General features: G+C 42.7%; 1 protein-coding gene across 1 annotated transcript in view; it reads left to right on the top strand.

Annotated features, from left to right (window-relative positions):
- Positions 1-3,180: 3,180 nt before the first annotated feature.
- ITGB7 (integrin subunit beta 7) overlaps positions 3,181-20,037 on the top strand; it is an 89,345-nt gene continuing 72,488 nt past the window's right edge. Inside the window, exons 1-2 of the mRNA XM_040340677.1 lie at positions 3,181-3,312; positions 15,322-15,406. Coding sequence (XP_040196611.1) covers positions 15,325-15,406 — 82 coding nt within the window. The 5' untranslated portion in view covers positions 3,181-3,312; positions 15,322-15,324. The remainder of the gene's footprint in view (positions 3,313-15,321; positions 15,407-20,037) is intronic.

The following is a 20,037-nucleotide window of genomic DNA, read 5'->3' as shown; positions in this document are numbered from 1 at the left end:
TTCTCACAATGATCTTGCAAAGTGAGGTTACGTTCCACCACGTTTTACCATTGAAACTTGCTGCCTAAGTAGCTTCTGGGCATGCGTGGATGAAAAAACGTCTTAGAAAACAACGTTTTTTGCTACACACGGTCAATTTCTGTGAAGTAAAAAGTGCACTTTTGAAAAACGACACATAAAATTGAAGCATGCTTCAATTTTTTTTGGTAGTTTTTTACAAGACATAAAACGACGTTTTCCCCCACACACAGTCAATTAAAGTGACGTTTTTAAAAACGTCATTTTTTTTCATCACATAAAGTGATGGTGTGTACGCGGCATAAGGAGTAGGCCCCATACACACGAGAGGATTTATCCGCAGATACGGTCCAGCGGACCGTATCCGCGGATAAATTCTCTCGAGGATTTCAGAAGATTTCTATGCGATGGCGTGTACACACCATCGCATTGAAATCCGCGCTGAAATCCTCTGGCGATGACGTGTCGCGCCGTCGCCGCTATTATGACGCGGTGACGGCACGACGCTGTCATATAAGGAATTCCACGCATGCGTCAAATCATTACGACGCGTGCGGGGAATCCCTTTGGACGGATGGATCCGGTAAGTCTGTACAGACGAGCGGATCCATCCGTTGGAATGGATTCCAGCAGATGGATTTGTTGTGCATGTCAGCAAATATCCGATCTGCTGGAATCCATCCCAGAGGAGATTTCTCCGCGGAAACGGATCCGCTGGCGTGTACACACCATAGGATCTATCCGCAGAAACCCATTTGCTGGGATTTATCTGCGGATGGATTCTATCGTGTGTATGGGGCCGTAGACTAGAAATAATTGAAATAGAATCTGGAAATTGATATCTTATTTTACATTTTTTTACCATAGATACTATACTACAAATAATTACAATGCCTTGGTAAGCGATGACTTTAAATTAATAAGGTTAGCTGACACCTTCATTATGAGTTCAGTACAGAAAATATCTTCCTATTAATTCCATTTACATGGAAGTAATGTAATAATTTCCATAGACTGTTTTTAGCGACTCTGGCTTATTCAATGGCCTCTCTAATACATTTAGACAATGTTATTACTATGCTGTAAGTAGCCTGAGCTAATGCTTAAAGTGTTACTAAACCCACAACAGTAAAATCAGTCTGTATATGCATTAAAGCATGCTTGTGATACTCACTGTGAAACCGAATGGTTTAATCCTCTGCATTGTGTAAAAAGGCTGTTTGATCTTGTATGCACAGATTCTCCTCCTTACACTGACTCCAAAACAGGTCCGGATAAGATAGAGTTACTGGAGTCAGGCTGCACATGCTCAGTTTGGTGTGTATTGCTAGAACGTTTTTTTTTCTGGGGAGAGTGCATGTGATCAGTACAGGACAGAGGGTCAGGGGTCCTGAATCCTGATAGGACAGCTCAGTGCAGTATCTTTACCAGGAACTGATAGAAGTCACAAGACTGCTATATACTACTGATAAGAAAAAATGAAAAATAAAAAAAATTCCCGTTTATATTTACTAAAACTATTGCATTTCCGTGTTCTGTGTACTGTGGGAGACCAGATATAGTCCTGGGTTAAGTAACACTTTAACTTTTCTGTGCTTTGTTCCTGCCCTGTTGGGTTGATTGCTTGAGCCTGTTGCTGGAAGGAGGTTCCAGTAGTCAGTGTGGGATGGATCATATGAACATTTATCTCACTGAGCCATGGTTTGGGGAGATGATATGTTTAGAAGCACCTTTCCAGAACTCTTTCCCCTGGGACTCTCCCTCTGGCATGGTGCAATGTGGGGACACTGTTTAAGAGTCAGGCCTCATGGTGTACCATGTGCTTATGGCCTTGGAAACCAAGTTAGAGCTGGAGAAGATGCCTGAAAGGATCTAGACTAGATAAAGATACTCTTACCTGAAAAGGGTCTCAGAGGAGCTGGAAGGCAAGCTGTCATCTGGACTTTGGACAAGGGATCTTTGCCCATGGAAGTCATATTGTAGTTCAAGGAAACATTGGGTCACCAATTTATCTGGCTGCCCTCTGCCTATCTGCATTTGTTTTTAGAGATCATATTAATGGGACATTTTGCTGATTCAGTTATCTATCCTCCTATTTTGTGTGTTTTAGTATCCTACAACCCTAAACCCTATCTCTTGTATAGTAAAAAGACCCAAAGTTCACCACACATGCTACAATCTGATTTTACAATCTTTTTTAAATCTGTCATCAGGTACAGTATGTAGTACATAGGTTAGGCTGATTGAATACAAATTAATTAGATGGTTTAGGTGGGCCCCCATATTACATTGTTTTGTTAGGTCTAAGGTTGATTGTACATGGTAACCCCTAGCGACTAGAGCCTGATTTTTGCTGTTTGATCCAGATGCAGCTACTCACAGAATAGGCAGGAGGACCAGTAGGGTATTTAGGTTTTGTGCTATCCTAGGCATGACTAAATTCATGCACCCCCTATTATAAATATGACCCACCCGTTCCTGTCAAGGCCACACCCCTTTCTTATTAAGACCCACCCTGCAATTTTCGAGTGGGGACACTAGTTTGAGGGCCTAGGGGGGGGGGGGGCAATGGATTCCCTTAATTTGAATATATTTCCTCTCACTTCCTGTTTGGCTATGGGGCAGGAAGTGAAGGGAAATCTCTGCAATGGGACAGGGATGGTAAAAAATAATCTGACAGGGGCTATAACCCTCCCTTACTCTATCCAAAATGGAAAAAAAAGTGTTGACTATAGATCTACTTTAAGCACAAATTTCTGATAATTTTATGGAGAGGACTAAGAAGATATAACTATGCCAATGGAGCAGCAGAAAACATAAAGCACAGTGAGGAAGGTTTGTGGTCCAGGATAATAGGACAGTCATCCTATCCGTGCTGCCCCCTTGCAAAGTGCTGCCCTAGGCTTGGGCTTTGTTGGCCTAGGCCAGGATACAGCGTTGAGGAGGACCCAATTATTTCCAGCCGCTCTCTTGGTAGCCATCTTTACATCTTTTTTTCCTTTAGTTATTTATTTAAAAATGTTCAACTTGACATGGTGGAGAGTCATCATCAAATTACAAACACATAGAACTCGAGGAGGCCTTTTCATGTTTTTTCCTCTTTCATATTTGCAGACATTTTGTGCCTCTGTTGTGCTTTTCTACTATTAGGGATAGAAGAAGTGCGAGGCGGAGGTTTGAGGTCATAGTCTCTGGGTGGAGACAAAACCACGTCATGCAACATCTGACAGACAGTGCTTCTCACATGAAGATTTCACTTCTTCATTTGTCACAGAGGACACTCTGCCTGAAACTGTAAGTCAAACTAATTCAATATTTTCCTTCATTACTTTGAAATCTATGTTTCAGCGAATCGCAATTTTTATATTGACACTGTTTTTATAGATTTGTACCACTATCTATTTTTTCAATAAAAGTTTGTAAACAAAAGAAATCTATATTTCATTGAATAATTTTGAGAATATACATATTCTTCCGTTAAGCTGAGCTGTTTGTGTAAACTTTATGACAATTTAGTAAAATGTTTTATTGTTGTCAGTATATTGCTTTTTGCACATGGAGCATTAAATACTTTTTGATGCATATTACCATGTTTTTAATTTTGTACTGAAAATCGTTTTTTTTTTCCATCAGTACACGAATACCTCTAATCCTCCAAAATTTTGCTCTTCAGCAAATTTTTCTTTGCACACTGTTTTCAGGAATAAATTACATTAGCCCTCTTTAAATTGTGATATTTTCTTATGTAAATCATATAATCATATAACAGCTGTACCTATATAAATAATAATAATAAAAGAGAATAATTAGGTAAAAGTAGTTGAGAAATTATTATAACACAAATTTAGGTCATTTAGGCGGAATTCAGGTATTGTGCGAATAATTGCAGTTTTGTATTTATTATGTGTTTTATAATGTGTGTTTTTTGTGAACTGACACGCACATTAAACTTTAATGTCTGCTGATTGAAATACACTGTATTCAAATGTGTTAAAACACAATACACATGGATTTTTGCTGCATTCCCATTAATTTCTATTAAAGTAAAACTTACATAGGCTGTGTTTTTGGTCACACATTGCCAGTGGTGTTCCTAAACCCAGTCATCCCGGGCACAGGTGCCAGGTCTGCTGTTAAATGCTCCAGGTCTACTTTCCAGTAGATATTGCTGTCATCCCAAGTATCTCCTATCCCTGGAGACAAACATACATCAGTATTTACTGGACTAAGATTATAAAATGGTTTGATATCTTGTACTTACATCCAATCTTCAGTAATAATTGCATTTCTGCTCATAATTCTTTGAAATTAATTATGCTAGAAAATACAAGATCTCCTTACTTGCTAAAGCCACATCTCCTTTCACAATGCAGTAGCATATTCTCATGAGATTGGGATCATCTGCTCACTCATATTACTATTTTGATTATAATATTTTTTTTTGGTGCTACACTTTATATCCATATGCTATTTAGGTATGCTATACTACCTTTTGTGTTAGTTGCCTCCAGGGCTTTTTTTCAGGGGGAACTTGGGGGAACTCAGTTCCACCACCTCTGGCTCAGACCCTTTGGTGCCTGCTCATCACAATCACTTGTAAACACAGAAGTCTGATTTCTGTGTTTACAAGTGACAGCTCTGCACTCTGTGTGTAACCCCCCTGAACTCTGCACTCTGTATGTAATACAATCCTGGTATTTAATGCCCCTTTAAGACCCTTTTACTGTTTGTGAAATTTGAACGAGGGTCGTGGTTGAGTTCCTGCACCTATTTTCTGAGAAAAAGCTCTGGTTGCCTCTAATCTGAGTTATTTAACACAGCGCAGAATTTCAGCATTTTATCACATCTAATGGTTGGTTAACACACACACTGAAGACTGGTTAAATATGTTTTAATATATTCACTCTGGTGACTGAATGCTTAGGGATTATTGCACATAATCTGAAGATTGGTGTCTAAAACATTAGACAGGTCAGTGAGGGTTAACTCGTCTATTTTAGAAAATAGTCACCGAAGGGTTAACAAAATAATATAGCCAGTATTCTGCTTGCTAATGGTTTAATGCAGATTTTTTGGAAGCTGGCATGAAGGACTTAACACATTTACCCTGTAGACTGGTCACTGAGGTGTTCATTAACATGCACTGGAGATCCGGTCATTGAGGGGTTTATGCACTTACAGTTCTATAAGGCCAGGTCAGGTTAATAAAAAAAAATATATATATATATATATATATATATATATATATATATATATATATATATGCAACGAAGTCTGGCCACTTATGCCTCGTTTCCACTGATCGGATCGGTTCAGTAAGGTTCGGTACGGTACGCTATTTTGGGTGTTTCCATTATGAAAGCGTGCCATAAAACCGAACCATACCGGACCATTCTGGGTCCTGCTTCAGATGTGGGGCCATAGAAAATGGAACGGTTCCATTAGGGCGGAGATGCAATACATTCCACTAATTGGTGGACGCGCTAGGCATTTTTTCTAAATCCTGTATGGTCCCTGACGGTCCGATTTGCAGTGGAAACACTCACGAGAATAGACTGGACCATTCTAACCGTTCCAAATTTACTGACCCGAACCGTTCCGTTCAGTGGAAACGAGGCATTAAAGTACATTTTATGGAGACTGATCACTGAATCATTCACCAACACATACTGAAAACTGGTCACTGAGGATTATAATGCACCATTGGTGTGAAAACTGGCTAGTACTCTTACTGGAGGGGACATCTCAATGGGCACTGGGGAGTAAGTTGTGCATGCTAGGGGCCAGATACAAGTGCTAATGTGTGTTCTATGGATGGGATCTTACTGGTTTAGTCTTCCAGCAGCAAAATGGAAATACAAACTCACTTTTTAGTACTACTAACATAAGTGTCCATGTTGGTACACAGGGCAAATTGGGTATATGGTAGGGTGAGAGACACGGGTTTGCGACAAAATCCTATCTTTTCTCGGGGGGCAAGAGGTAAAAAAAAGAAAATCTTTAAAAAATCACTAGAAAAGGTGAATTTAGATGGTAGTTTTTTAAAAAAAAGAAAGTGAATGTTGGTCGATAAAAAATCAGAATTATAAATTCTTATTTACTGTACAAAATATGAGCTTGTTTATGAAAAGAACAGGTTAGGGATGTATTTTCAATTATTTGTGACATATTTTTGGGATACTTTTTAATTTTTCAGTTGGCAAATTTTTGTTGAGCAAGGACTATTAAGAAAGATGGCACTGTTTTATATGACTGAATTTATGAGATAAGGAAAATGCTGATGGTGAGAGGGTCCAAGGCAAATTGAATTGTTCTGCTGGGAGCAGACAGAAGAAGGCAGAGTGGGTTGCAGTGCGTGAGCCAATACTGGGGGTTATTTACTAAAGGCAAATCTACTTTGCACTATAAGTGCACTTTCAAGTGCAGTCGCTGTAGATCTAAGGGGGACATGCAAATAAAAAAAAAAACATAATTTTTGCTTGCATATGATTGGATGATAAAATAAGCAGAGCTTCCCCTCATTTCAGAGCTTCCCCTCATTTCAGAGCTTCCCCTCAGATCTACAGCAATCTACAGCGATTGCACTTGGTGTAATTAACAAGGGCCATAGACTTTTTGGTATAGTCATAGGCGTGCGCACAGGGTGTGCCGGATGTGCCCAGGCACACCCTAATCATTCTGTGCAGCACAGATACCCCCTACCGCCCTGGCTCCCCACTCTTTTCCTTTGCAGCACCTCCGGCTTCCCTTCTCTCCTCTCCTTCCGGCTGTTACTGAGGAGATGTTTTAGGATGAGTGAGGGAAGGGGCCGTTAAATATGTATTTATCAGCCCCTTCCCTTTCTGAATGAACGTGGTGAGTGATCGGTAGTGTGTGTCTGAGCTTTGGGGTGCACACCCTAATGCAATAGGCTGCACACACCTATGGGTATAGTTATATTGAGGGGTCTCTAGCCAGGGTACACTTTTATTTATAAGTGGAGAACCACTTTAAAACATGTAGTTCTTTTATACCTAATGGTGCACTTCTATCACATTATCATCACTGTAATTCATGGGTTAGCATTGGCTTTTCAAAGAAGGGATGCTCTAAGCAATATTATCGGTACAGTATGTTGTCTTAACTGTGGTTAAACCTTTAATGTGCTGCATGTCACGTTATGCCCCCCCCCCCCACACCTCGCTCTACAAACAAATGACCACAATACTTGTATCTGTTTTTTTCCCACAGACTATAGAGTCAAGCATGTAAAAAACGTCAAGCATTGAAGTGCTATGGTTTCTTGGTTTTCCTTTTGCTTTAGAGACCATTTTAAGAATTTATCACATAAAGTCTCGGTCACCCAAACTAACTCATACAATTAAGCCCTGTACACACGATTGGCTATCTGATGGAATCTAATCCGATGGATTTTTTCATCGGATATCCGATGAAGCTGACTTTCATCAGTCTTGCCTACACACTATCGGTCAAAAATCCGACCGTGTCCAAACGCGGTGACGTAAAACACTACGATGTGCTGAGAAAAATTAAGTTCAATGCTTCCGAGCATGCGTCGACTTGATTCTAAGCATGGTAGGATGAAGGAAAAAAGCTGGGACAGCCGCACTCCAAAAAAGCATGAAGTATGAAGAAGCACTAAGGCATAGTGCGAAACGTCAGCTTTTCTTTTGTTGTGCTGTTTTTTGCTGTGGCATGTATTTTGTGATTTTTAATTAAAGGAGGAGTTTTTTTGGAGTGCGGCTGTCCCAGCTTTTTTCCTTCATCCTAACCTGCATTTTGATTGCACTGCCTGCACCCTTGGCTCGGACTACAGGAATCAGATTACCTGGTTCTCTTTGAGCGGTTACCCACTCTCTCATTTGATTCTAAGCATGCGTGGAATTTTGACCGATGGACTTCCACACAGATGATTGTTTTTTTCTATCGTTGTTTTATCCATAGGAAAATTATAAAACGTGTTCTATTTATTTTCACCGATGGGGCCCACACACGATCGTATTGTTCGATGAAAACGGTCCATCAGTCCGTTTTCATCAGAAAAAAACGATCGTGTGTACAGGGCTTTAGAAAACTCAAGCTGAACTCCAGGCAAAAAAAATAATAAAAATTTACTGTTTTGCAACTAACCTGTGTGTAATTGAATCTCAGTATAAATACAGCTGTTCTGTGAAGCCTCAGAGGTTTGTTAGAGAACCTTGGTGAACAGACAGCATCATGAAGGCCAAGGAACACACCAGACAGATCAGGGATAACGTTGTGGAGATATTTAAAGCAGGGTTAGGTTATATAAAAATCTCCCAAGCTTTGAACGTCTCACAGAGCACTGTTCAATCCATCATCCGAAAATGGAAAGAGTATGGCACAACTGAAAACCTACCAAGACATGGCCATCCACCTAAACTGACGGGCAGGGCAAGGAGAGCATTAATCATAAAGGCAGCCAATAGGCCCAGTGACATAATGCTTGGATATCAGATTTTAAAATGTGACAGTACTGTACTGGGCCCGAGCACCATCAGTTCAAAAGGGGGGCCCATGCACCTGCTGAGCAGGAGGGCTGGCTGTACTGCCTTATTGCAGCCACCAATCCTTCTTCCACTGTCTCCAATATATCTCCTGATATTTACAGAGCTTTGGGGACAGGTTGCCCATGCTCAGTTTGGCGCATATTGCTAGAGAGTTTTTTTTCTTTCTTGGGAGAGTGCATGTGATCAGCACTGTCCAGACAAGAGGGTCAGTGGTCTTGCATTCTCATAGGACAATCGTGGGAGAATGAAAATTCCTCCTGCAAGCTTTAACCAGAAACTGATAGAAGTCACAAGACTGCTATATACTGCTGATGAGAGTAAAAGTATTTACTTAGCAGTTTATATTCACTAAAATAATTGCAGTACCATGTTTTGTGTGCTGTGGGACATCAGATACACTTTAAGCTGTGTATACACATTCAGTTTTTTTCTCCTTCAACAAGAGGGTTGAAGGAAAAGAAAAACTGGCAGATCCCTGCATCCACACAAACATTGTGGATGCAGGGATCTCTCCTGCTGAGACATTGTATTCTGACAGGGGGAACTTCATCCCCATCCCGTCAGAATACACTGATCAGCACTGCAGCCATTGGCTGAAAGCAATAATTTAATGTTGGTTTTTCAGCATGACTGTTTGAGATAAGCTGGTTGTTAAATTCCGTTGAATAGACAGCGGCAGAGAAGGTCAGGCGGTTCAGCAGGAATTTTGATGCGTGTATAACCTGCTTAAAGCTATCAAGTTTCAGTCAATTTTGTAAAAACAAGAAACAAAGCACTCTACCATCCACAAGTTCAAGCAATGGCCAGAATTCTGTAAACTGGGCAATAAATTGGCAACTTTTTTACAGTTTTTTGACAGATTAAATTGAAAATGGAAAAACTACAGCAATTTTGTTGAAAACAATTATATTTGTCCACCAAGTTCCAGCTGGGTAAACTTTTCTTACAATGCTGCTTAGAAGAGTTTTTAGCAAGCGGTATCTGTGCCGGCAGCACGCAGGGTTTGCGCATTTGGTACAGCTGCATTTGCACTAATGCACACAAATATGCGGTCCACCCCACGAAAGGGACGTATATTTGAATAAAGACCAATTACCGCTGCTCTCTTTCCACATGCAGGGTGACTGGTATCCAGGGTCTGGAATCTGCCCCCCCCCCCCCCCGTAGTTTTCTGCAGGCAGCTTGTAGTAGGAAGCTATGGTAAATTCCTCCCACAGCTTTGCTCTCTGCACAGGGCACGTACAGCACAGTAATGGTACATGTCTGGTGCAGTAATATCTTGGTTTGTAAAGGCATTTAATACAAAAGATGTATATCCTTTGTGGCTATGGAGGAATATGTTTAATCAAATGTTTTTATTCACAGAGTGTCAGCTTATATATCTGCACATATCATATTTAGCAAACACCTTTTTGCTGTAACCATAGAAAGACAGAAAGGTGCAGCAGACCAAAAAACAAATGAAAGAGTCCAAGATAATTAAAAAAAGTTGGTAAAAAATATTATAAAATAACCAATGAATTTTGGGGCAACACCACCCCTCCTTCACCAGGGTTCAACACAGGGTACACTTGGGTGAATTCAGAGAAAACATAGGCCCAGATTCACGTAGGAGAGCGCATATTTGTGCGGGCGTAACATATCCTATTTACGTTACGCCTCCGCAACTTTGACAGGCAAGTGCAGTATTCACAAACCAAAGTTGCGGCGGCGTAGCGTAAATAGGCCGGCGTAAGCCCACCTAATTCAAATGTGGAAGATGCCGTCGTATCTCCTACGTGAATCCGGGCCATAGACTTCAAAGATCTATATTAGAACCAATACTGAACTCTCCACATGGAGTAACAATGTGACAGCAGTTGCTGAGCAGCAATGAAAAGCATTGCCATAATGTCATCATACCATTGCCATATTGTTATCATACCATTGCCATAATGTCATCATACCATTGCCATAATGTCATCATTCCATTGCCATAATGCCATCATATCATTGCCATAATGTTATCATACCATTGCCATATTGTTACCATACCATTGCCATAATGTTATTATACCATTGCCATAATGATTTCATACCATTGCCATAATGTCATCATACCATGGCTATAAAGTTATCATACTATTGCCATAATGTTTTTATACCATTGCCATAGTGTTATCATACCATTGCCATAATGTCATAATTTCATTGCCATGATGTCAACAGTGATACATTTCTGTGTTTTAACCTAGGTTTACACTGACAGCTGAACTTGCAAGTTGCACTACATCATTCCCGCCTGTCAGTCCTGACTTCGGGAGCGATTTCAGAGACATCTGTGCAGGTTTCTGCACGGATGTCTATTGAAATCGCACCCCAAAGTCGCCAAAAGTAGTACAAAAACTACTTTTGGGAATCAGTGTGGCGTTGCACCGATTCAGACGGTGCCATTGCCGGCAATAGCTGCCGGTTTTAGCGTGCGATTTGACATGTGAACCAGGGCTTAAAGCTTGCCTATAGCAGCATTGTTGTAAATCCCTGTAAATCAACGCAGGACATTTCCACCAGAAGTGCCTGGTTTGGACATGACATGACTGTTTCAAAGACCTGATATCTGGAGGTGCTTCTGAGGCCCCATACACACGACCGAGGAACTCGATGTGCCAAACACATCAAGTTCCTCGTCGAGTTCAGTGTAGAAGCCGCCGAGGAACTCGGCGGGCCGACTTTTCCCATTGACTAACGAGAAAATAGAGAACATGTTCTCTTTTCGGCCCGACGAGTTCCTCGACGGGTTCCTCGCTGAAAAGTGTACACACGACCAAGTTTCTCGGCAGAATCCAGCTCCGACCGAGTTTCTGGCTGAATTCTGCCGAGAAACTCGGTCGTGTGTACGGGGCCTAAGGCTATCTATACAAGCTTAGATTTGAGGAATCATTTGATTTTCCCTATTAATGCTAAACATTGTGGATGGAGAAATCTGCTGCTGACTATTGAGCACAAGCAACTGTCTGAATGCCCGAACAATAACTGCATTTAATCCAGTGGTTCTCAACCTTCCTAGTGCCGTGACCCCTTGATAAAATTTCCCAAGTTGTGGGGTCCCCTAACAGTAAAATTATTTTCGTAGTGTGGATTGTCAGCACCCAAGGCAAGACAAGTAATTTGTGGACATTTAGGGCTCCCTGAGTCCCTTCCACTCGTACAGTATTAAAACCCCTTATGGTACATTTTAGGATGTACCACTCTTTCTCTTTGTTCTTCTTTCTTTCCCTTTTATCTCTCTCTATACTAATTCCATGTTTTTTTGTCCCCCTTCTCTCTCTAGCCCTCTTTATTGTTCTTTCTCTTATTCTTTTTCTCCATTTTTCTTAATTCCTCCCCTTCTTTTTCTCTCCCTTCCATGTATTCTTTATCTTTACTCCTTCGCTTACTCCTTGGTGGGGGGGGGGGGGGGTAATGGGATGAGTGGCAGTGCTGGTGGATGGGTGGGGTGAGTGGTAGTTCTGGGGGGAGTTCTGATCAGCCAACTTAGGTGCTCTTGATCAAGGTCATCTGCTGATCTGAAAACTGTAGTGAGGACTTTTAATGGCAACTATAATCACAGGTAGTGTTACTCACTGTGTAAGCAGTGACACCTGTGCTGAAATCAGGAGATAGGGTCTCCTTTCAGCCCCTCCCACTTCACATTTCTCACCAGTCAGCTGACTTCTAGTCTCTACCCCCCCCAGCCATGCCGTGAACTGAATGGGCAGCTGTAAAAGAGGCTGAGCGGGCGGCCGAGAGCTCCAGGAACAGCCCAGCTGGGCTGGGAGAGCATTGCGGGCTTCAGGAATAGCCCAGGATTCGGTGACCCCTGCCAAATTGTTACTCAACCCCCGAGGGGGTCCTGACCCCCAGGTTGAGAACCCCACAGCTCCTTTAATTTTGGGATTGATATTTATTAAGCCAGGTGGTGCCAACAGGGCCAACCACAGCTTGATTTTTGACAGATTCAAAAGGAATCAGATAAAATGTGAACCCTCTGGTCAGCTTATCTGTCATACAGGATCAGGGCAGTGTCCTTTAGCATTCTACCCTACAGCACTGTGGCTCTGAGTTAATGGAAGGTTTGCAGGCTTTTTTGTGGGTTCTTTTGCTCCTATTTTGTTCCAAAGCATGTTATGTAAATTGGCTCAAGAGTGTGTGGTTGACTGTAGTAGGGTAATTATATAATATGGCAGGGATTGATCGGTTCAGAATTCTTTGTGAAGTAGAAAAAATGGCAGGACCATATACAGAAACAGGATAAATAACTAAATACATTTGAGAAACTATTGTCATGAAAGCCCACTCAGGGGTAGTGATAATGGGTCTTGGGAAAGAGTCCTTCCATTTGTCCTCTCCTTTGTTGAGTTTTCTCAATCCCTTTGGCAAGCTTATGATCCATATTTTTGAGGGCTGCTTGGTAATTAAGAATATACTTTTATAAAGCATTATATCTGAAAGTCACCAGTGACTACTATCTTTGTGCATATGCTTGTATTAATTGTAGTTTGCATTTTCCTCCTTCCCTGCTGAAGGTATAATATAAGATAATGAAATGAAAGCAATGCTTGAGGTATCACTAGGTGTGTCAGGAAATATATATAGTCTTTGAAAATGCATAAAGCTTTGTGGTAGTGGGACATTATATTTAAGAAAGCCACAATACATGTATTAAAGCAACACAACTGTCACTTGTATGCAGGGATTTTTTTCTCAGAAAATAGGTGCAGGAACTCAACCACGACCCCCCCCCCAAAACCAACCGCCACCTCCCCCCCACACACACACACCCTCCTAACCCTATCAAATAGTGAGTGTAAATAATTTCACTAACTGTGCAAGGGTCTTAAAGGGGCATTAAATACAAGTGCAGAATTTGGGGGGAGGTTACACACAGAGTGCATAGTTCCAGGGGTGCACTACGCACAGTGAAAAGTTCAGAGGTACACTACACACAAAGTGCAGAGTTCCAGGGTGTGCTACGTGCAGAGTTTGCAGTTGTGCTATGTACACAGTGCATAGTTCAGGAGTGCGCTGCATACAGTGTGCAGAGTTCAGGGGTAAACTACACACAGATTGCAGAGTTCAGCCTTCTTCCGCAGCTGATTACCTCTGCATCCCCCATCCATATGGGGGAGCATCAAAAAACAAGCTTTCCCTTGTAAACAGAGAAGCTGGACTTCAATGTTTACAATGGTGGTAGGCAGGGAGCAGAGGGCCAGAGGTGGTGGAACTGAGTTCCGCCAAGTTCCAGCTGAAAAAAAGCCCTGCATGTATGCATTTAGTATGTAGTATATGATTCCTTCAAATAAAGTCTATGGTCAACAGAATCAAGAGCACTGGTGTTACAAAGTGGCATGAAAATGTGTACAGACTTAAATTGTTACTATTTAGTATATTTATTATCTATTATAGATATGTAGCACTACCCCCTTAGGGGCTGCTGGTTTCGTTTTGGGCCTTTGCACGTTACCTCGCTCTTCGTTGTCTAGGGGATGAGATAAGAGCCTAAGAAACTTCAATGTCCACACAAGTAGCAAATCCCTTTTCTGTCAGGTTTTTATTTCACACAAACTTGATTAGGTAGAGGGATGGAGGGTTAGGGGAAGGTTCACGCACACAATGCAGATCACTGGGGAACTTCTATGGTTTCCAAAGTCAACTCACCACTTTCCTCAGAGTGGGTATTGCTCACCCGGATAGGCCTCTCTCACTGGCCTAACAGCCAGAATGATGCACGAAAGAATACAGTCTCTGCCACAGACCTTTCTTTCAGAGTAGAAACAAAGTGTTCAAGAATCCTCTGCCACAGGATTTAGTACCCGGATCTCCAGCCGTACAGTATAGAGCCTTTAAGCTGACCCGGCAACACTACAAGGCATCATAGAATACGGTGCATCCTCCAAATAAAGTTACCAGGCCCCTCCCAAAACACCAGCCTTCCGCTTGGCCCTCTCCAGGACAGGTTTTCCTCTGGTTTCCTCCATTGAGTGGCTTCCTCCCGCAGGACAGACAGCACAGGATCACCTTTAAAGTGTAGGCCCCAGTCAAGACGACTGGGCCTACCTGGCAGTAATGCAGCCTTGGGCTAACGTGGTCCCAGGGCTGAAAAATGGACCATCACATGCCTCGAACCAGGAGGGCCATGAGGCAAAAAGGGACCTCAGAAGATGGCGTCTGCCCCTTAAGTATCCTTCCCCAGCGGGGAGACCACTCCCACTGGGCTACTCTGGCTTGCCTGTGTTCCAACATTGACCTGTGGTGGTAACGCCACCTACAGGCAAACAATGGGAAAAATCCTCCAAGCACAGCCATAGCCGAAACCGAGGCTGATTTAGCCTTAATCACCAGAGTCTGAGTTAACTACCAGCTCAGACACCCACTAAATTTAACATAGCGCCTGGTCATCAGGAGCAGGGCGCTACAATTAGAATATGAGGTTACAAAACACACATTACCTTATGTAGCAGGTAAGAAAATTAAGAGTCTGGTTTGTTGCAATAGACAACACAGTGACATCCTTTTCAAGTTGCTTAGATGTGGTCCATACCCTCATGGTTGGTAATCCATGAATCATGGCAGTCTCTGAGGTGATCTCTTCCAATGTCTGTATCTAATAGTTCTCTCGACACTACGGGATATTTTAAATGTTCAAATTCACATCCATAGTTGTCATATTTATGCAATATTCACAAGAATTAATTTTTTTTAAGCACAATTAAATTAAATATGTTTACATATGTTAAATATTTTGTTCTTCCAGAACATGAAGTTTGTGGCTTTAATTTATGGTGGTTTGTTGCTGATCCTTGGGACATCTGGAATGCAGGAGACAGAAACTCAAGCAGGTAATATAATTCAATGCATAAATATATATAAGAAATGGAGGCCAAGTGCCGTAGCTGCCAAAGCTATGTGGAATGGATGCATTTAATCATAATGCCTTTTTACTTATGGGTAACACAGTGGGGCTGATGTACTAAAGGAGAAGAAATGGATTTATAAAAGTAGAGGATGGTGTAAGGTAGGGGGAAAACGGAAAAAAGGGTGGGAAATGGAGGTGGCAGAGAAGGAGTGTGAGAAAAGAGGGGGAAGAAAAAAAAGTGGGAGAGTATGTGGAGAAAAAAGGGCACGTTTTGTGGTGGGGAGACCAAGGAGGTCTATGCATGCTGCTGGGTCTGGGTCACTGAAGAAGAAGAAGAGAAACGATGATGGTTAGCAAGGCAATGGATTCCCTTAATTTGCAAAGATTTCCTCTCACTTCCTGTTTGCCTATGGGGCAGGAAGTGAAGGGAAATCTCTGCAATAGGACAGGGATGGTAAAAAGTAAATCGACAGGGGCTATAACCCTCCCTTACTCTATCCAAAATGAAAAAAAAAAGTGTTGCCTATAGTTCTACTTTAAGCACAAATTTCTGATAATTTTATGGAGTGGACTAAGAAGTTTTAACTAATGGGGCAGCAAAAAACATATAGCACAGTGAGGAAGGTTTGTGGTCCAGGATGATAGGAGAGTCAAAATTAGAAGCAGCACCCCCCCCCACAGTTGCGTAATGCCGGCTGCCCGCATACTGGAAGCAGCGTGGTCGCTTTATGGGGGCGCTAGACTAATTTGCCTTTCAGCCCAGTCAGCCCCATTAGACTGGCACTACACTAACAGTGTAGCACAGGGATATGTAATTAGCGGACCTCCAGCTGTTGCAGAACTACAAATCCCATGAGGCAAAGCAAGACTGACAGTTACAAGCATGACACCCAGAGGCAGAGGCATGATGGGACTTGTAATTTTGCAACAGCTGGAGGTCCGATAATTGCTTATCCCTGGTGTAGCACAAGCCGGCGGGGACTCTTTCCGTGCTGCCCCCCTGCAAAGTGCTGCCCTAGGCCTGGGCCTTGGATACAGCATTGTAAGCATGTAATAATTATAAAACAGTACTAGTGGTGCTCTCTCAGAATAGCAGCAGGATCTGTAAATGAAATGGTTAGTCCTACAATATAGCAAATAGCAAATCAACAATATGCAAAAATCATCCACTTCTTCCATGAACAAATTAGAGTGGTATATCTAGTAAAAGATATTGTCGCTCTTTTTTTGTTTATAGCGCAAAAAAATAAACACCGCAGAGGTGATCAAATACCATTAAAAGAAAGCTCTATTTGTGGGGGAAAAAAGGATGTCAATTTTGTTTGGGGACAGCGTCGCACGGCCGCGCATTTGTCATTTAAAGCGACTTAGTGCCGTATCGCAAAAAATGGCCTGGTCATTGAGCAGCCAAATATTCAGGGGCTGAAGTGGTTATAGGGTCATATTACTTTGGTATAGCTTGGGTAGTGTACAGAAGGTCTCCAGGTAGCTCCACATTTTCAATGATGTGGAATAAAACTATGTTTAGCTGTCAGAGAATTATGTAAATCTTATTATTAGGCTACTGAAAGTTCTTATTTCATTAAAAGCATTTTGCTTTAAATTTAATTAAAAACTATGATTATTGTGGTTTATTACCAACTGGGCAGACATGAAACAAACTAAACCCTCTGCATTGTGCTCCAAGTCTAAAGGAAATTACGCAAAAAGTCGCTCTGAATGCAACGTGTTAACAAAAAACGGTATCTGTTTTTATTCTTCGGATTGAGGGTAACCACAAACACCTGTATGTTTCTGATGGGGCTGTCATATATAGAGATGAGATAAAGTGAACGTTACAAAGAATGAAATTAGTTTTCTGCTACATTTTCCATACTTTACACCCCTTAAGGGCTTGTTGACACTATTTGTCGTGACCTGCGTTTTTCCACCCTGGATAAGCCCAGGTCACAACGCATTTGAAACAACTGCTGGTGTGATACGCGGCGCTGTGCAGCGCACTGGATGGCACCGAATGCAACGCAACGCACAACACTGCTGTTCTGTGAAATGAATAACTTATCACTATGACACTTCCAATAACAAAAGAAAACACACTGAAACATGGAGCCAGCACTGTACTAGCCTGCCCGGTAAAACATTGCATTTTAACACGCAGGCTAGTGTAAAACGTAGCCTTAGGCCTCATACACACAACCGTTTTCCTCGACAGAATCCATCAAGAAAATTGGTGGCAGAGCTTTTTTTGCCGAGGAAAACGGTCGTGTGTATGTTTTTCATCGAGGAAACTGTCGAGGAACTTGACGAGAAAAAAAGAGAACAAGTTTTAGGCAGATAACACAAAAGTAATAATTAGCCCACTTTTTTTTAGACTTCTTAGAGCCTGGGGCTGAAGCTATTCCCGTTGTGCTTTCAGTGGCCTCTATAGACCAGAGTGCTTCCCCAAGCCACTGAACACCAATGTAAATTTTATAGTTAAAAAGGGCAAAATACTGCACTCCAAACAAACTGCCCTGCATGTCTCTGGACATACCAAAGAACCATATAAGCCCTTCTTATACATCTCCACAATGTTCAATCCTAGTGTACACATTGAGAGCACAGAACGTGGAACCCATATAACCATTAAATGAACTGACAACAGCTGACCTCAAGACTCCCTATGGTACTTGCCAGGGCTGCCCCATACAGCCTACCTGACAGGGACCCCTTCCCCCGTCCAAAAGTGACTGAGGACATACATTTGTCAGTCCCTTTCTCTGTAGCCTCAGCTGCACAGGTGAATTAATAGGAAGCCCTCTGAGGCTTCCTGCTCATTCACAAACTGAAGCAAAGTAAACACAGTTACCTATGCTTCAATGATGAATGAACAGAGAAGTGAGTGGTACTGAGCGCTCACTGTGTTCATTCAAGAAAGGAATGGGCCGGTAAATTACATATTTACCAGTCCCTTCCCACCATTCTCCATCATAAAACACCACCTTGTGTGCCCACAGCAGCTGCCAGCAGGAGAGGAGGGAAGCCGGCAGCACTGTGGAAAAATGGGACACGCAGGGGGGCCCATAAAGTAGGTAGAAGGGGTGCATGTGTTAGAACCAATCCCCCTGCAGTGCAGCTGAAAGGGTAAAGTAAGAGAAGAAGCTGGTAGTGCTGCAGGGGGAGGTAGAAGAGGATCAGTGCCGGCAATAAGACAGTACAGCCGAACCTTCTGCTCAACAGAGGCCTGGGCCCTTCTTTTGAACTGATGGGGCCCTGGCCCAGTACAGGAGGGGTGGCTGTACTGCCTGAGGCCCCGTACACACGACCGGATCTGTCTGCTGAGATTTGTCCGCGGACCAGTTCCAGCAGACAAATCCGGTCGTGTGTACGGCCTATCGGACAGTTTTCCGGCGGACATTTGTCCAGCCGACCGTTTTCCAGCGGACAAAAATTTCTTAGCATGCTAAGAAATCTGTCCGCTGGAAACCTGTCCGTCGGACAAATCCAGTCGTCTGTACAGACTCACCGGACTTGTCCGACCGGCCGCCATCCCTCGCATGCGTCGAAGTGATTTGACGCATGCGTGGAAGTATTTACCTTCCAGGGTCACGCACGTCGCCGCGTCATCATCGCGGACACGTCACCGCGTATGTTTTCCGCTGGGATTTTGGTCTGATGGTGTGTACAACCATCAGACCAAAATCCGGCAGCGGATATGTCCAATGGAAACGGTCCGGCGGACCGTTTTCATAGGATAATCCGGTCGTGTGTACAAGGCCTTATAGGCGGCCCTGGTACTTGCACATGAAAAGCCCAGACAAACTGAAGATGGAGGCTTTTCATGTACATGAACCAAGTGCAATAAACTTACAGCAGCCATAAGCCTGCCTTGATTAGTACTGTTTGCCACTTTTTTGACTATTTTGTAAACTTGTGGTAGCCTCAGTGTGTGTATGTGTGTGTACATCAAAAATTATATTGTTTAGGGTCGATGTGTCCTCTCCATTGACATCAGTTATCACATTTATGAAGTTCCAATTTTGCTTTCCATGTGATATCACATCAGGAATTATTTGAGTGTTATTGAAATATTTTGTCACAGACCTGCTACCCAATAACATTTAGTAAATAAAGTTGTAAATACATTAAAGAGCAGAATTTCTTAACTCATAGTCTTAATCCATCTTAGGAGCAACCAAGAGAGGGTGGTAATGTTCCTACATACAATGGAATCCTAAAGAAAGAACATTGCCACCCTCCAACAGGAAGTCAGATCACAAAAGCAAACTAAAATGGAGAATTGGAGGAGTCTAAGAGCAGTAGACGGTAATAGATGGTACTTTTGGGGGGGGGGTAACAGTACACAGCCAGCCACCCCCCCCCCGGTTGGTCGGTCACCAGACCGCAACACTTACCCCAGGCTTCCCTCTGGGCAACCGTGTTCCGCTGCATCTCCTCTCCTCACATCTCCTCCCTCTTCCTCCCGCCAGCCAGCATAGCTTCTCCTCGGGCTTCCCTCTGGGCGACGGACGGGTGCCCGGCAAGCTTCCCCTTCGTCTCCTCGCGTCCTCTCCCTCCTCCTCCTGACGGACCAGTGTAGCTTTAGATTTCGGCCAATCGGGTAATGATTGGCCG

Source organism: Rana temporaria, chromosome 2 (genome assembly GCF_905171775.1).
Source record: "Rana temporaria chromosome 2, aRanTem1.1, whole genome shotgun sequence".
In the NCBI taxonomy this organism is placed as follows: domain Eukaryota; kingdom Metazoa; phylum Chordata; class Amphibia; order Anura; family Ranidae; genus Rana; species Rana temporaria.
Note: the sequence above shows the minus strand (reverse complement) of the source record. Positions and strands in the feature narration are given on the sequence as shown.